This window comes from Achroia grisella, unplaced genomic scaffold, assembly GCF_030625045.1.
Source record: "Achroia grisella isolate CSIRO2021 unplaced genomic scaffold, CSIRO_AGI_Agris_v1 utg1096, whole genome shotgun sequence".
NCBI classification, from domain to species: Eukaryota; Metazoa; Arthropoda; class Insecta; order Lepidoptera; family Pyralidae; genus Achroia; species Achroia grisella.
In genome coordinates, this window is record NW_026712575.1 from 321,198 (window position 1) to 334,823 (window position 13,626).

The 13,626-nt window shown below is 31.1% G+C and overlaps 1 protein-coding gene across 2 annotated transcripts in view; it reads right to left on the reverse strand.

Annotated features, from left to right (window-relative positions):
• LOC131849033 (protein bunched, class 2/F/G isoform-like) overlaps positions 1 to 13,626 on the reverse strand; it is a 182,883-nt gene that overhangs the window by 5,322 nt on the left and 163,935 nt on the right. For both annotated transcript variants that reach the window (XM_059199028.1, XM_059199019.1), the window contains one exon: positions 11,489 to 11,540. In XM_059199028.1, coding sequence (XP_059055011.1) covers positions 11,489 to 11,540 — 52 coding nt within the window. The remainder of the gene's footprint in view (positions 1 to 11,488; positions 11,541 to 13,626) is intronic.

A 13,626-nucleotide genomic window follows, 5' to 3' on the forward strand; every position in this document is an offset into this window, starting at 1 on the left:
CACAACGTCTTGTATTTAACACATAGAACTTTTTATTTCTGTAGTGACTTCCCGTAACATAATTAGAAATACATCAGAATTTATTTAGACAAAAAGATTGCTACCAGTTCAATAGGAAAAAAAATTCAATGACATCTAAATACTGCATATACAGATTCCACATAGATTAAGACAATTTACACCTATATCCTACAAAACCAAGAAGTTCAACGATTTGTGTATATTTATGGCGCGGTACCAGTGTTCTTCTAAAGAGTCGTACACACGTTAGACCTGTCTGACGGTTTTCGTTTCTGTCTAGGAAGGAATCGTTCACATCAAGTTTTGCATCTTTGCCGACCAGTTTAGAAAATACATAAATGACTTGAAATTGTGGAATGAAAATTCCTACACAGGTATTACTTACTCTAATTTGATTAGCTTTAATTTTGAGTACATGTTATATATGATATTTTTAAATAGCACTTTTTATCGAATGATTTTGCCTGCTACCATTTAATAAAAAAAAACCAACATGGCAAATTGTGACGTGTAAAAATGAAAGAACATTGCTTAAGTTGAAGTCTTGTTACAACAAAAAAAAAAATTGTAAGTATATCACTTGGACTTGGAATTGTAACAATATGAGATTGTTATTGTTGTCTTGACCTACCTGATAGAAAATTCTAACCGTCACCTAATTAAATCTTGTGCTAATATTATCGATGATTTTGTATACATCGCAATTTATATTCACGTTTGTTTAAACAACATTATGCTTATAATACCTTTTATATTTTTGATAGAGCCTCGCATTATATTTGTACAGATGCGAGTAACTTATGTTGGAAAACATACTGTATCCTATTTATAATGGTGATACAATTTACAAAATATGTTGAATTAATATTCTCTTGTTTAAAATATTTCTATTTATGTGTATTATTAATCATAGGTATATTGTAGTTTTCCAGCATTGAATACAGAAGCAGGTTGTGGCCACAATCGGCCATGAGTCACTTACAACCCCGTTTCTGCATAAGGGGCAATCCATAAATTACGACATACGATTTTGAAGACTATTGTCCTCCGTCCTTGTCAAAGTAAAATCAAATTTAGTGTTGTAGTAGTTGTGTGTAGTTGTGTAATCAAATGTAGTTTTACTTCTTAAATATATAAGATTTTGAAACGTGACAGTGAAATTTAGGACTCCTCCCGTCCCCTTGTGACAGTTTGGTGACTACCTCCCTCCTCCATAGTAAATAAGTAAGTAAGAATGACCCCTAAGTTAGTGATTTCATTACTCCGCTAAATTAGTGACGTTCTAATTTATCTACATCTAGATTTTAACATAATGCTTCACAAATACCGCTGCCTATCATATCATTGTATAGATAAAAACATAAATAACTGTAAGTTAGGCATATTTAAATTAATCGATTTTAAAATACAATGTAAACACACTTATTATTCTCTAATATTGTCCTGATATTGAAATTGCGATGATGTCACTTCCTATAATGTAATTAAATTTATATAATATAATAACATTAAAAGCCGTGATAATTTAAACGAGACGGTACTGACGTTGTTATAAAATAACAACTATTAAAATTATCGGTAGGTCGGGGTGATAACTTCAAAAACAAAACAAACTTAGTCGAGCGTAAGGTCAAAAGCCGGACCCACAGTGATGTCACCTGAACAGTCACAGTGGGTGGGTGATTATTATAGAAACTCTAAATCAGCAAGAGTTTGCTAGGCTTTATTCTAACAACGATTAATTCATAAAAAATATTATAGCGACTTTTTATAATAATTAAATATCTTTGAATACGTGTCTTTTCTTAGAATTTGTACAGTTCATGATTGGTACTATTTTTAATAAGTACTAGATTTTTTAAATTATTATTCCCTAAGATTCTTAACTTAATACGATAATAATACACTTAGATTAATATTAAGACTGTCCAATTATTAAGAGATTGCTTTTCAGTGATAAACCCACCCATTGTTACCTCTTTCCCCTGCTTATACTCTTATCATCATGTTTACATAATAGTTTATGTAACTGATTTTCTGTTAGGGATACAATGACTTTCCATTTTATTAAATTATAATTGTAAAATGTGTATTATTGCAACAATTCCATAATAATATTCAGTCCGTTTATGTATTGCGGTAGACATTCTACTAGTTGTGGTTTCATGGCTGCAATATAGCTCATACGATGAGAGATATCACGTCATTCCTACAATTATACTAATGACATCACAAACACCGCTCATAAGTCTCAACCATATATGGTGACAAAGAGAGAGTTGACTACACAGCTATACGTTTAAATAAATTTACTCCCTACCTACTTTACTAGTTAATTTTTTGCTCTATGTAAACATTAAATTATTAATTGGATACTTCATTTAATACAAAAAAGGTTATATAATAAAAAAAAAACAGCAATAAAGTTGCGAGTAATTAATCGAAAAGATGTATTGCTATATTTGTTGGTGGGTGATAATTTTTTAAAATACAATCTTTTTCTTATTTAACTGTAAAGTTAATATAAAATTCCACATAAACCCAAACTCACAATATTAATACTGTCTAATACTTATAATATAAAGTATACAACCGGAACGTTGCTAATCTTCTACTTATTAGATTAGATAGTCGTATCCAGATTATTAAGGATTATTATATAAAAAGCGCCTTGATCCTTTTAGTAGATACAGAAATAAACAACTCATCGGATGTCTCACCACTATCTGCCACAAACACAGCTGGTATCGCAAACTGTGTTCCAAATAAAACATTGAGATAGCCAATTAAATTATTTGCATTTGTAGAATGCTATCGCGACTCTTAACTCTGACAATGGCGGCTCGTGGTGGGTGGTTTTTACTGGGTAAAAACGTATATATATCCGGTAGGTACATAATATTTGAAAGATTTTCCACGTGTAAAAAAAGGCTGACGAAATTATTTATAAGAATTATCACCAGACATGGGACCCAGTAACGACAAGATTGGATTTTTTAAGGAAGGTATATTAAGATTTCTTAGGAGTCGGCTATCACATCGACAGTATGGTTAATTGTCATGATCCTAGTTTTAAAAAAATAAAAATATAAACGTTCAAAATTCCTTTCATGTCTATATCATCATTTGTTTAGTCATTCCAGTACTATAAAAACATATGTTGTAAATAAATAAGAAGATATTAACTACAACTACTAAAGTCTGATTAAAAATCTTCTTGCAAGTAAATAAACTTTTTAGATAACAGTGTAGCATTATAGTATTTATTAGGGTGAATAAAGTAAATTCTGAGTAAATTTTATCTTATCATTACTTAACCTTTTCAACGTAACTGCTTACAGACGAAAACATCAGAGATTTTGTATTTAAAACAAATACAATTTATGACAACAGCGTCATTGAGTTGTAAATGTAATGTTGACAGGCTTGAGTAGAAAAATATATACTGATAATACAATAAATTACATGTAGGTATGATCTACACGTTGAAGATACCTAAGTATTATTTTGTTTTAGATGGTATTGTAATGGATCGGTGGACTGTAGATATATACGTGCTTTCATCATTTAGACACTAAACGATGAAAGCACGTATATGTTATATACAGTAAAATATATTTAAATACAGTTGCGAACTATCTAAAAGATAATGAGAGAATAATACAGTAAAAAACTTTAAAAAAATATTAATTTAAAAATATTAAAAGCTTTTGTGGCGGTTGGTTGCCAACAGGTATAACTGCAATAATAGTACAATAAAATTACATAAAACATGTTCGTATATCTTATATACTTGTATATTTCTAAGTATATGCAAAACTTAATGGCTTTTGAGTATTTTTCCACTACCAGAGATTGACTGTTAGAGAATGCCGACATCATCAATACTACCCTTGTACCAAAGTTTAAACAAATAATGTAAACAACAAACAAATCTACACCGTATCAAGGCGTCGCACCCAAACATGTTTACTTAAAACTCAATTTATTCGATCTCCTCGTATTGGGTACGCGATTAGTGCGATTGAGTACACTCCGATAGATAAATCAGGCGATTACTTAAGCACTTAGTATATTTCCGCGGGTTATCTTGTTATTCAATTTTGTTTGCTATTCAACAACAAATACAGTCGACCACTATTGATAAAGGCTGTGTTAAATTTTAAAATATTTAATATTATTGAAATCAGAGACGTCCTAACTGAATGCGAAAGTGAATTTGTTTGTTAGTTACGCTTTCACTCCGTAACGGCTTAACCAATCACTATTTTGACATAAACATATGACATGACAGAACTACAAGATGAATGATCCTTCTATATACTAAAGTCAATAATGTGTAGAAGCAAGGATACTGGTAACTTCATATCAGTTAGTCAATCATGATCATGTATATGAAATAATGTTATTTTATGAATCTTTATAAATTAACAAACTTCAAGTATTATACTATAACCTAATACTTTGATGTAAAGTGTAGAAATTATGTATATATATAGGATAGAATAGAATTAAATAATATCCAAGTTGTAATAATTAACTAATGAGTGCGTGAATATTGCATGGACCCTATTTAGTAGTTTTAGTCATAGCATACTCATATTACTATTACTATTATTATTATAGAAACTGATTATGGGCTTCGTGCGTGACAACTCCAATAATTTTTCAATGTGACGAACTTTGCTTTTTTTCTATAAATTTTAAAGCTATCGAATTAAAATACATGGACATTATTCGAACACTATTTTGGATCAATAGTTTGTACATACTATGGATGCAGAGTAGTATTAAAAAAGGAATTACATTGGTAGAGGATTATTTCTCTTCCCACACAACTGCTAATATTCTGTAGTCAAATGTATTAGGTTTTAGTACAAACAAATTTAAGATCATTCGATTAACAACTACAATATTATGGTATAGTTATTTTTGGAATAGCAATGATTGAGAAATTTAATTGATTTATGTTTTATTCGAACAATTGGATCAATATAACGAACGTGACGGCTTCATTACTCGGGGTACTACATAGGTTTAATTTCCTAGAAAACATTAAGTGTACCTAGTCCGCAATGGCGTCGTGCTGAGATTTGGATCTAGCGCGTGCGCTCTCCAAGTTGTTCACAGTTGCAAATTATTTGCAGCGAGATTCCGAATGGTGGCGCCCAACCAATTCGTGCGACCTCCTAACGTCTTTTAGCCCTTACTCCGTGTCGGTTATACACGAATTGGTCGTATAATCAGGAGAGCACGTGTCTCCACGGGTTAGCTTTCCTTCCGTGTCTATTATTGGAGCCCTGCGGGTCAAGCTTGACTCATGCAAATCACGTGCAATGAGGGAATTAGCATAAGTATTTACATGGAACAAAACAATTGCACAAGCAAAATCAACAGTAATAGAAATCTCTGTAAAATGTATTTATAAAAACAATAACTATTATTTGTAGGAATAAACAAAACAACGTTTCCTCACTGCTTTCTAGTTATCAGTCAACAGTGTTTAAAGAAACGGTTTCAACGAAACTGTTAAACGCTATGAAAGAAATTTATGTTCGGACAGATGCAAGAAATCGGGTCAGTAGTGTGAGCTCCGGTTGTTGTACATTGATTGGGCACTACCCTGGTAAACACAGCGGCTGTGATGTAACGCCTCAACTGCGGAGGTGGATATTACAAAACTATCTCAAACACCAAGGCGATTTATTTAAAACTCTATGAACACGAGATGAGACGATATTAAATTAAATTGGTGACGTGTCTCTACGTGGGTATGAATCATTAATGTATAATTTGTTCAGTTGACCACAAAGTAGTGAAATATATTAAATAATTAATAATGATAATCTTAATTCTATGCTTATATATAAAAAGTATTATTCTTTAAAAAGTATGCTTCAAAAGTATTATTCTTTAACGTTATACAATGATTATTGCTTGTTTAATAAATTTTATCTACAAATTGAATAACAATCATTCGTGATATAAATAATGGTCATTTTAATTATCAAATATATTATCAAGTTATAATTGGCATAAATATTAAATTTTTGATCATCATTGTATAAAAAAAATATGACACTCAAGTTCAGACAGTGTATCGTCGAATTAAATTACCATATTTTAAATTCATGGTCAACATTGTACATGTAAAAGTCTCGATTAAATTATTTGCGAAGCCATATCTATTATTATACTGTTATTTTGAGAGGCTTCTTTTGTAAATTTATGTACGTATATTATAATTAATATTCTGAATACGTCATTCAGTTGCTTAATAATGATGTTATAACAAGATATATCCAGTTTCGTTTGATATCTGGTCTTCACAAATGTAGTTCTATATAATTTGTTTTCGTGTTATAGCTTGTTTTTATGGTAATAATACAACATAAAAATATACATTATATATTTCTAATACTTTAAAAAGGTCGCTGTTTGTCGTTTGAATGTTTCTTAGTATATTTCTACGACACGATGCAAAGGATTTTGATATGGTTTTCACTACAGTTTTAGAATGTCATTAGAAAATATTTATATGTATAATACATGCATATGATATACGACCTCCGTTACATATATAGTACACACGTGCAACGCAGAGGTACTTACGTTGCTAGTTTATCACAAAAGTAGGTTTATATAATCAAGTTTGTACGTAAAATAGATCGTATCAAGGTAAACCAGCTTCAATACTGGTTTTACAACCATTTTGTTGACGCTGGATTAAGAAACACTAAAACGACTAAACAGTTTTGAATACAGACAGATTGAGACAAATGTGAGTCTAGATAGTGTAGTAATGATTCAGAAAGTATAAATATCGCCCATGCCCCGAGAATTACAACAAAATAATTGATCACTTCCATTATGCAACATAAGGCTACCGCCATTATCTCTTTAATAAATCTATCAAATTTGATTATCTAATAAGATTAGATTATCAAATCGGTACGTTCCTCGGTAAAGTCAGAGTGATAAGAAATATTTCCAATAATCAGACTCAATGTCTGCACACAGATTGATACAATTACTGTTACCAATATAGAATTGACTAATTGAAAACTAAGTCCAAGTGGAAATAAAACATAAAACTAGTATTAAAGCAATCAGTTTGATAAAAAAACCACTGATAAAGATGAATGAACTGAAAATAACCAGTGGATTATTAACGGAAAAAATATATGTATATAGCGATAATGTAGATAAATGTGTTATTACTATTATTATATGGCTGATAATGTAATTATATCAAAATATACCATAATCCATATCAATATTATAAACGCGAAAGTGTGTCTTTCTGTTTAGCTTACCATGACGAAGGATATATGTTACTTCTTGTCCTAAAAACAAAACATGATGAAGTGAAACAGGAGATGAAAGTTAGTATGGGGAATTAATTATACCTCAAGTAAGCGACCTAGATACACATTCGACAAATATTGTACTCCGACTATTAATATTACGTTGACAAAGTTGCAGGCATCAGCTAGACCCTTATAAAGGCAGGAGAAGCACACGAGCGTGAAGGAAAGGGAGTGATAAAAATAAGACGGCGCGATGTTGTGGGCAACAGGGCCGGATTGGGGTCAATCGCTTGAGGCCATCTGCGGTAGCTAATTATAGACGATTTGAGACGAACCCAATAGTGCAATAACGATCAAACTACCAGCTAGGCACACGAGAAAAGCATAGAAAATGTTAACGTTTGGATTTATACATATAGGAAAACTTTGAAGCATGCAGAATTTTAAATAAACAACTTCTTAAGAATTTATTTATTTCTAGCTGTGCCAGCGGTTACATCCGTGTGAAATTTATAGCCTACATGTTATACTGATGTATAAGCTATGTTACTGTAAAATTTCATCAAAATCCGTTTAGTAGTTTTTGTGTGAAAGAGCAACAAACATCCATTCATACTCATAAACTTTCGCGTTTATAATATTAGTAAGACTTCTAATTTAATACATTATATTTTTTTCTATTTCAAATTATTTTCTTGTACGATTATTTGCACAATTTCTTTTTAATACGCTTTATTTCACAGTATATCGTATATTATTGTTATTAGTTGAAGACTGGAAACCTATTTGTATGTAATAGAACAGCCATGTCAGTTCAGCACATAAATGAAATCAGTACTACATACAATGTTACTATTTTACACACTGTGCTATGCTAAAACGAATACATAATAGGTGCATTTGGTTTACAATAGGGGAATGTGTATTGAAATATACTAGTTTGGTGGTATCTCAGTACGTTAAATTGAACGATCTATGCAATAAATAACTGTCTGTATTTAGATATATTTACACAAGTGTTAAAAATGTTATTAGGTAATAAAAACACTGCTGCTGCGGTACTAAAACTATAATTTACAATATCAATTCAATATATTGTTTAAATATTATTATTCAATTCAGTTATCAGTTGTTTGCAAACAATATTAATATAAAATTAATTTATGTGAAGGTCAATAACAAAAATTACGAGAATATTTTATACATGCTTGAAGGCGAATAGGGACGTGTTTCCTGATCGTTAAAAAGAGGAAGTCGTTAGAAACTCTACAGTGACATCGATTGGAATTAAATAACGGCGTTATGTAGATGATCATATCGCCTGTTTTTATTTATACTACTATGGTGGTAAACATGCATACGGCCTATCTGATGATGAATGGTTACCGTAGCCCATGAACGCCTGACAGACACCAAGGGTGTTATGTGCGTGTTGCCGACCCGTAAGAAATCTTAAGATATCGTTCTTGAAAAACCCTTAATACTATAGTGATTTATTACATGCATGTACTTGTTAATCTAATAGTAAATAAAAATATTTAAACGACGATCGAGTCAATTAGTTTAGCAATGCGCCTTGATACAAATATTTGTGTTCTTTTTGAAACATTTGGTCCCAAATATTCTATGTATTATGTATGTCACAAAAAAAAGCAGACATTAAACTATTTCTATCAGTTGTTTAGTAATCATTGTTGAGAAACTATTTTAATATTAATGTATTTAAAGATTATTTAATTTCTAATAAAAATATAATATTATGATTTAATTAAAAATTCTATATACGTAGCATTACTGTGTGTAATGCTACCATTAACATATTTATCTTTTTTTAACTGTTTTACACTATATTTGTACAACCATCGCAAAAATTTTACTTAATTTAGGAGTCGATAATACCCTGTGGTTTGTCCTAGGTCATTATTATTATAAAATTTACAATCAATTCCATAACAATTTAACACTTATATACTGAACCAATATTTTCATAGAAACTCTTTCAAAAGATTTATTTACTGCGATTCCAAACTTCAAAATGGGCTTTATTTTGTTTTTGATAATTACAGCTTTTATGCAAATAAATAGATGATATTTATATTATTATAAACACGGATGGCCTTTAAGGAAATTGTATGTATTTACGCAACTACCGCGTTATATTGAATTAAATTAAGAACCAAACTTATACTATTACTTAACCGTGACATACAGCTTATATATTACATTCTAGATTAGTAATGCATGGCATTATTACTTTTATCGGCTGGTTGTATTACTTCGTCAATGTTATGAGAGCTGTTATCAACTTTTATTGGGGTTCAATGTTTTATCAAAGTCAAAAGCATTTGGTCATATACAACATTTTGGTAACTTTTCTTTTCTGCACGCCGATCATTATTATTCTTGTTTAACTAAATATTAGAAATAATACAAAAAAAATCTTGTAAGAACACTTCATACAGTGCCGTCTAGTCCCAAGTTAAGCAATATGGGTAGAAAATAGATTCTTTTTTTTGTAAATCGACACATAATATACATAGAAAACACTCGGCTCCATACAAGCAATCACTCATGAACACAAATATTTGCATCGTGCGAGGAATCGAATCCGCGATCACCTAAACCACCGAAGCCGTCTAATTACTATCCGAGAGATATAAGACAAAGTTCTTTTGATGTCGGCCTAATTTGAACATGGTCTTTTTGATTGCAAGTAGTATATAATCGGGGTAGTAAACCAATAGGCCACAACGCTTCAATCTTCAATAAAAAATCATTGCAAGATATTAATTCACATGGAATGTTCCTTTCAAATGCTATGTGAAATTCCTAGAATACTGCGCATTGAGCACACACGGAATCACAATGACCAACTGACACGGCTGGATCTCTTCAGTGTTCTACATTGACTGACACGAACATTCCCATATAGTAGAGATCAGATGTGACCCTTGCCATAGACGGCAAACGTGGTTAAAATTGTACCTGATTTGGAAAACTCTAGATCTGCTCACATATTACTTTTATTTTTAGTAACAATACAAAAGATGCAGAGATATATTCTTGCAACATTTATTACGGCGGGCCGTGGTGCAGTGACAGATCTCGTCTATTTTAAATATCAATGAATCTCATTGTAGGTCTAACAGTTTTGTTACATAGGTGCAACATAAATCTTCGTCAACTAAGTTCGTTTTAAAAAATAACATATTAGAAGCTTGAATTTGAAATAAATAATTCAAATAAATAAACATTTGTCATTTTTAACAGATAATCTGTTGCAAAACAAAGAAATCTTTACAAATCTGGCGGAATACATTATTGTGTATTCAGCCAGATTTGCAAAGATTTTTTAATAATTTCAACAGACAGTTCTCTGTGTTCTACAGCGATATGCATTTGTTTTATGTGTTGTATTTCTGCATATTGTACATCACTAATTCTATTCGACTTATACCGACGATTTGGTGTATTAATGGTTTTTCCATCAATACACATCCACGGACCTCGTTGAGATACACACATCATTAGGAATAAACCATGTTAACTATTATCCATTCCCAACTTTAGCACACTGGCCCGGATTGTGGAATAATTGGTGATTACAAGACTGTCGTCAGCGATGTTTCTAATACCTTTATAGCAAACGATTTCCTCTATTTATGGTCAATTATGATAATGGTTCGCGGCAACAACAAAGCACAGTTTAGCTTACAAGTCACGTACGCATTCTGATGTGATTAAAATAAAATGCCTAGTAGAGTCATTTACTTGTGTTCATAATTTTCCATTATATTCACACTTAATCGTTGACTACAAAAACACTAACATAAAATAAACAGTTTCGTCATTGGGAAACAAAAAAAGAAAACTAAAAATACTCCTTACACATAATAAATATACGATCTTGACTTTCAGAATTGTATCTTTGATCAGTCGATAGGTCAGAAAACATTAATGTCAATTTTATGAAAGTATTGATGTAGTTTTGATATCCCTATAAACTTCGTTTTCCTCTTTTATCTTAATTTCCGTTTGTATCCTATATTTGTCTTGTATAATGCCTTATATAAATATCTCTCTCTCTACATAAAATCTAAATTTATAATTTTATTTTGTGTATAAATATGCTTAAGAGAATGGAGTTTTTTACTCACCATAGCTTGCTCGATCTTGTTGTCGATCGCCACCGCGCTTGTACCCGATGCGCTGTAACAAAGAAAAATTAATGCAATTAGCTAGATAGTTAATAATTAATTAATTACAAATAATTAGACACAAAACGCAATGACCGGTTTAACAGACAATGATATATTTAAAAAATCTCTATGATTAGGAGTCCATAATCCTATAGATTTAACAGGTATCACATGAACTAGTCGCAGATGTTCGCTAGTTTCATAATTACATTAATGTCGAGTATAAAATATTTCAAATATGAAATAACTATTCAGCGCAACAGTGAGTTGAATTAGTAAACAAAATACATTTAGTGTTAACAATTTAATTTAACATTCCGCGTAAACAAAATTACCTATTTATTGGCATTGAGGAATGCGTAATGAATCAGCTTATCGGAAATGTGTAAAAGAAATGCGACAAAATTCAGCAAATAAACGATATTTTGTCGACCGTAGAAAATTGGAAAGGCGGTGTGAATTCATACAATCGTGTTTAAACACACCAAATTGTGTCACTAATGGCTATGATGTGTATGAACCAGTAATTTTGAGAAAAGCTTCCGTTTGAGGGACGGATTATTATGTTAATGTAGGAGTATTGTGTATAAATATTGCCAAACCAGTAACACGACCGATGAAGCGGCCGCAATTGTAACAAAACTGGCGAACAATGGAGCATGTTAACGGTACGATAGGGTTCCTGTACCCCACTTCTCTACATAATTGTAGTTGAAATGGGTAACAATAGCCACCGTATCCAATACAAGTCGATATAATAAAGTCATATCATATTCATTTTCCTATCTTCCCTCGACATTGACGTTCATTACTGTCTCGACGTTGAAAGCAACCGGAAACATGTTGCTTGCCTACTGTGGACTACTTTAATGTTTGTGGCAATGCATGCATATGCATACGCAGTTACCTGTCCCGAATTAAATTCGTAAATTTCTTTAGTTATGTTTGAATAATTATAATATACATGTATAACATAAACGCCTTCATAATCCAGTTAGTGCAATTAATAATATATAATTTATAAAATGATAATACCTATAATTTTCATTATATAATGAATAATAATTACTTAATCATTAATATTAACCACTCAAAATATATAAATATTTAGAATGTACTTCTTTATGCTTATATAGTCATACCGTAAAATATTTATGAAAATTTTTCTCTGCGCCATGTCCCAGTTAAGGAATTAAACCAACAAAGCAAGCACGCAACAAATAAAGGTCGATGACCCTTTCAGGCCTTTATCATGTGTAAGATTTTCGTCAAACACCATCTAGAGCGCATTATGATGTAGGAATACTAAAAGTGCATGAAATAACAGTACATGTTTATTTTACATCATCGCTTAAATTGCACTTAAATTTCGAACGTTGTTTAAAAAAGACAACGTGTATTCAGAAGAATTTAAGAAATTTTATGAACATAAAACATAATCAATTGTTGTCAATCATTTGTTAATTATTGCTACAGTGACGTGTTAGTAAATCATCTACAAAATCAGTATCTTAAAGCTGTCATACGTTAAAATGGTAAACTTTGTTTTAGGTTGATTATAATTATGACGTCTAACCGCAACTTCTTTCCAGTGATTAATACAGATCGGCATTAAGCCTACGTCCTTCTCCAAATTTTAATGCATGACGATCGTTAGTTAAACTGATATAGCGTAAAACATGTAAAAAACAAACTGGCTTTGGCTTTCATAACATATGTATATAATACGTAATAAAATATATAAAGAGCATATATTTAGGAAACATGTTTTATAGCGTATCTTCAGAAATATATTCCATACTACTTGATAAAACCGGACTTGGCGTTATTTTAAATGCTACCGTTTCATCGAAATTATCTATTATGATCCAGTCTTGCTCATGTAATCGACCTGTCGTATGTATGTAGCACGATGCACGGTCATAGATCTACATAGGAGACTTTCTACTGCAAAGATATCACGTCACGTCAACGATCTGAATATATTCTGTCAAACACTGGCGCTCAAAAAGATGTAGCGTAAGATTTGTTTGATAAATTCTATTATGATATATTTACACCATGAGTTACAAGAATAAACCCCAATACCAGAGTAC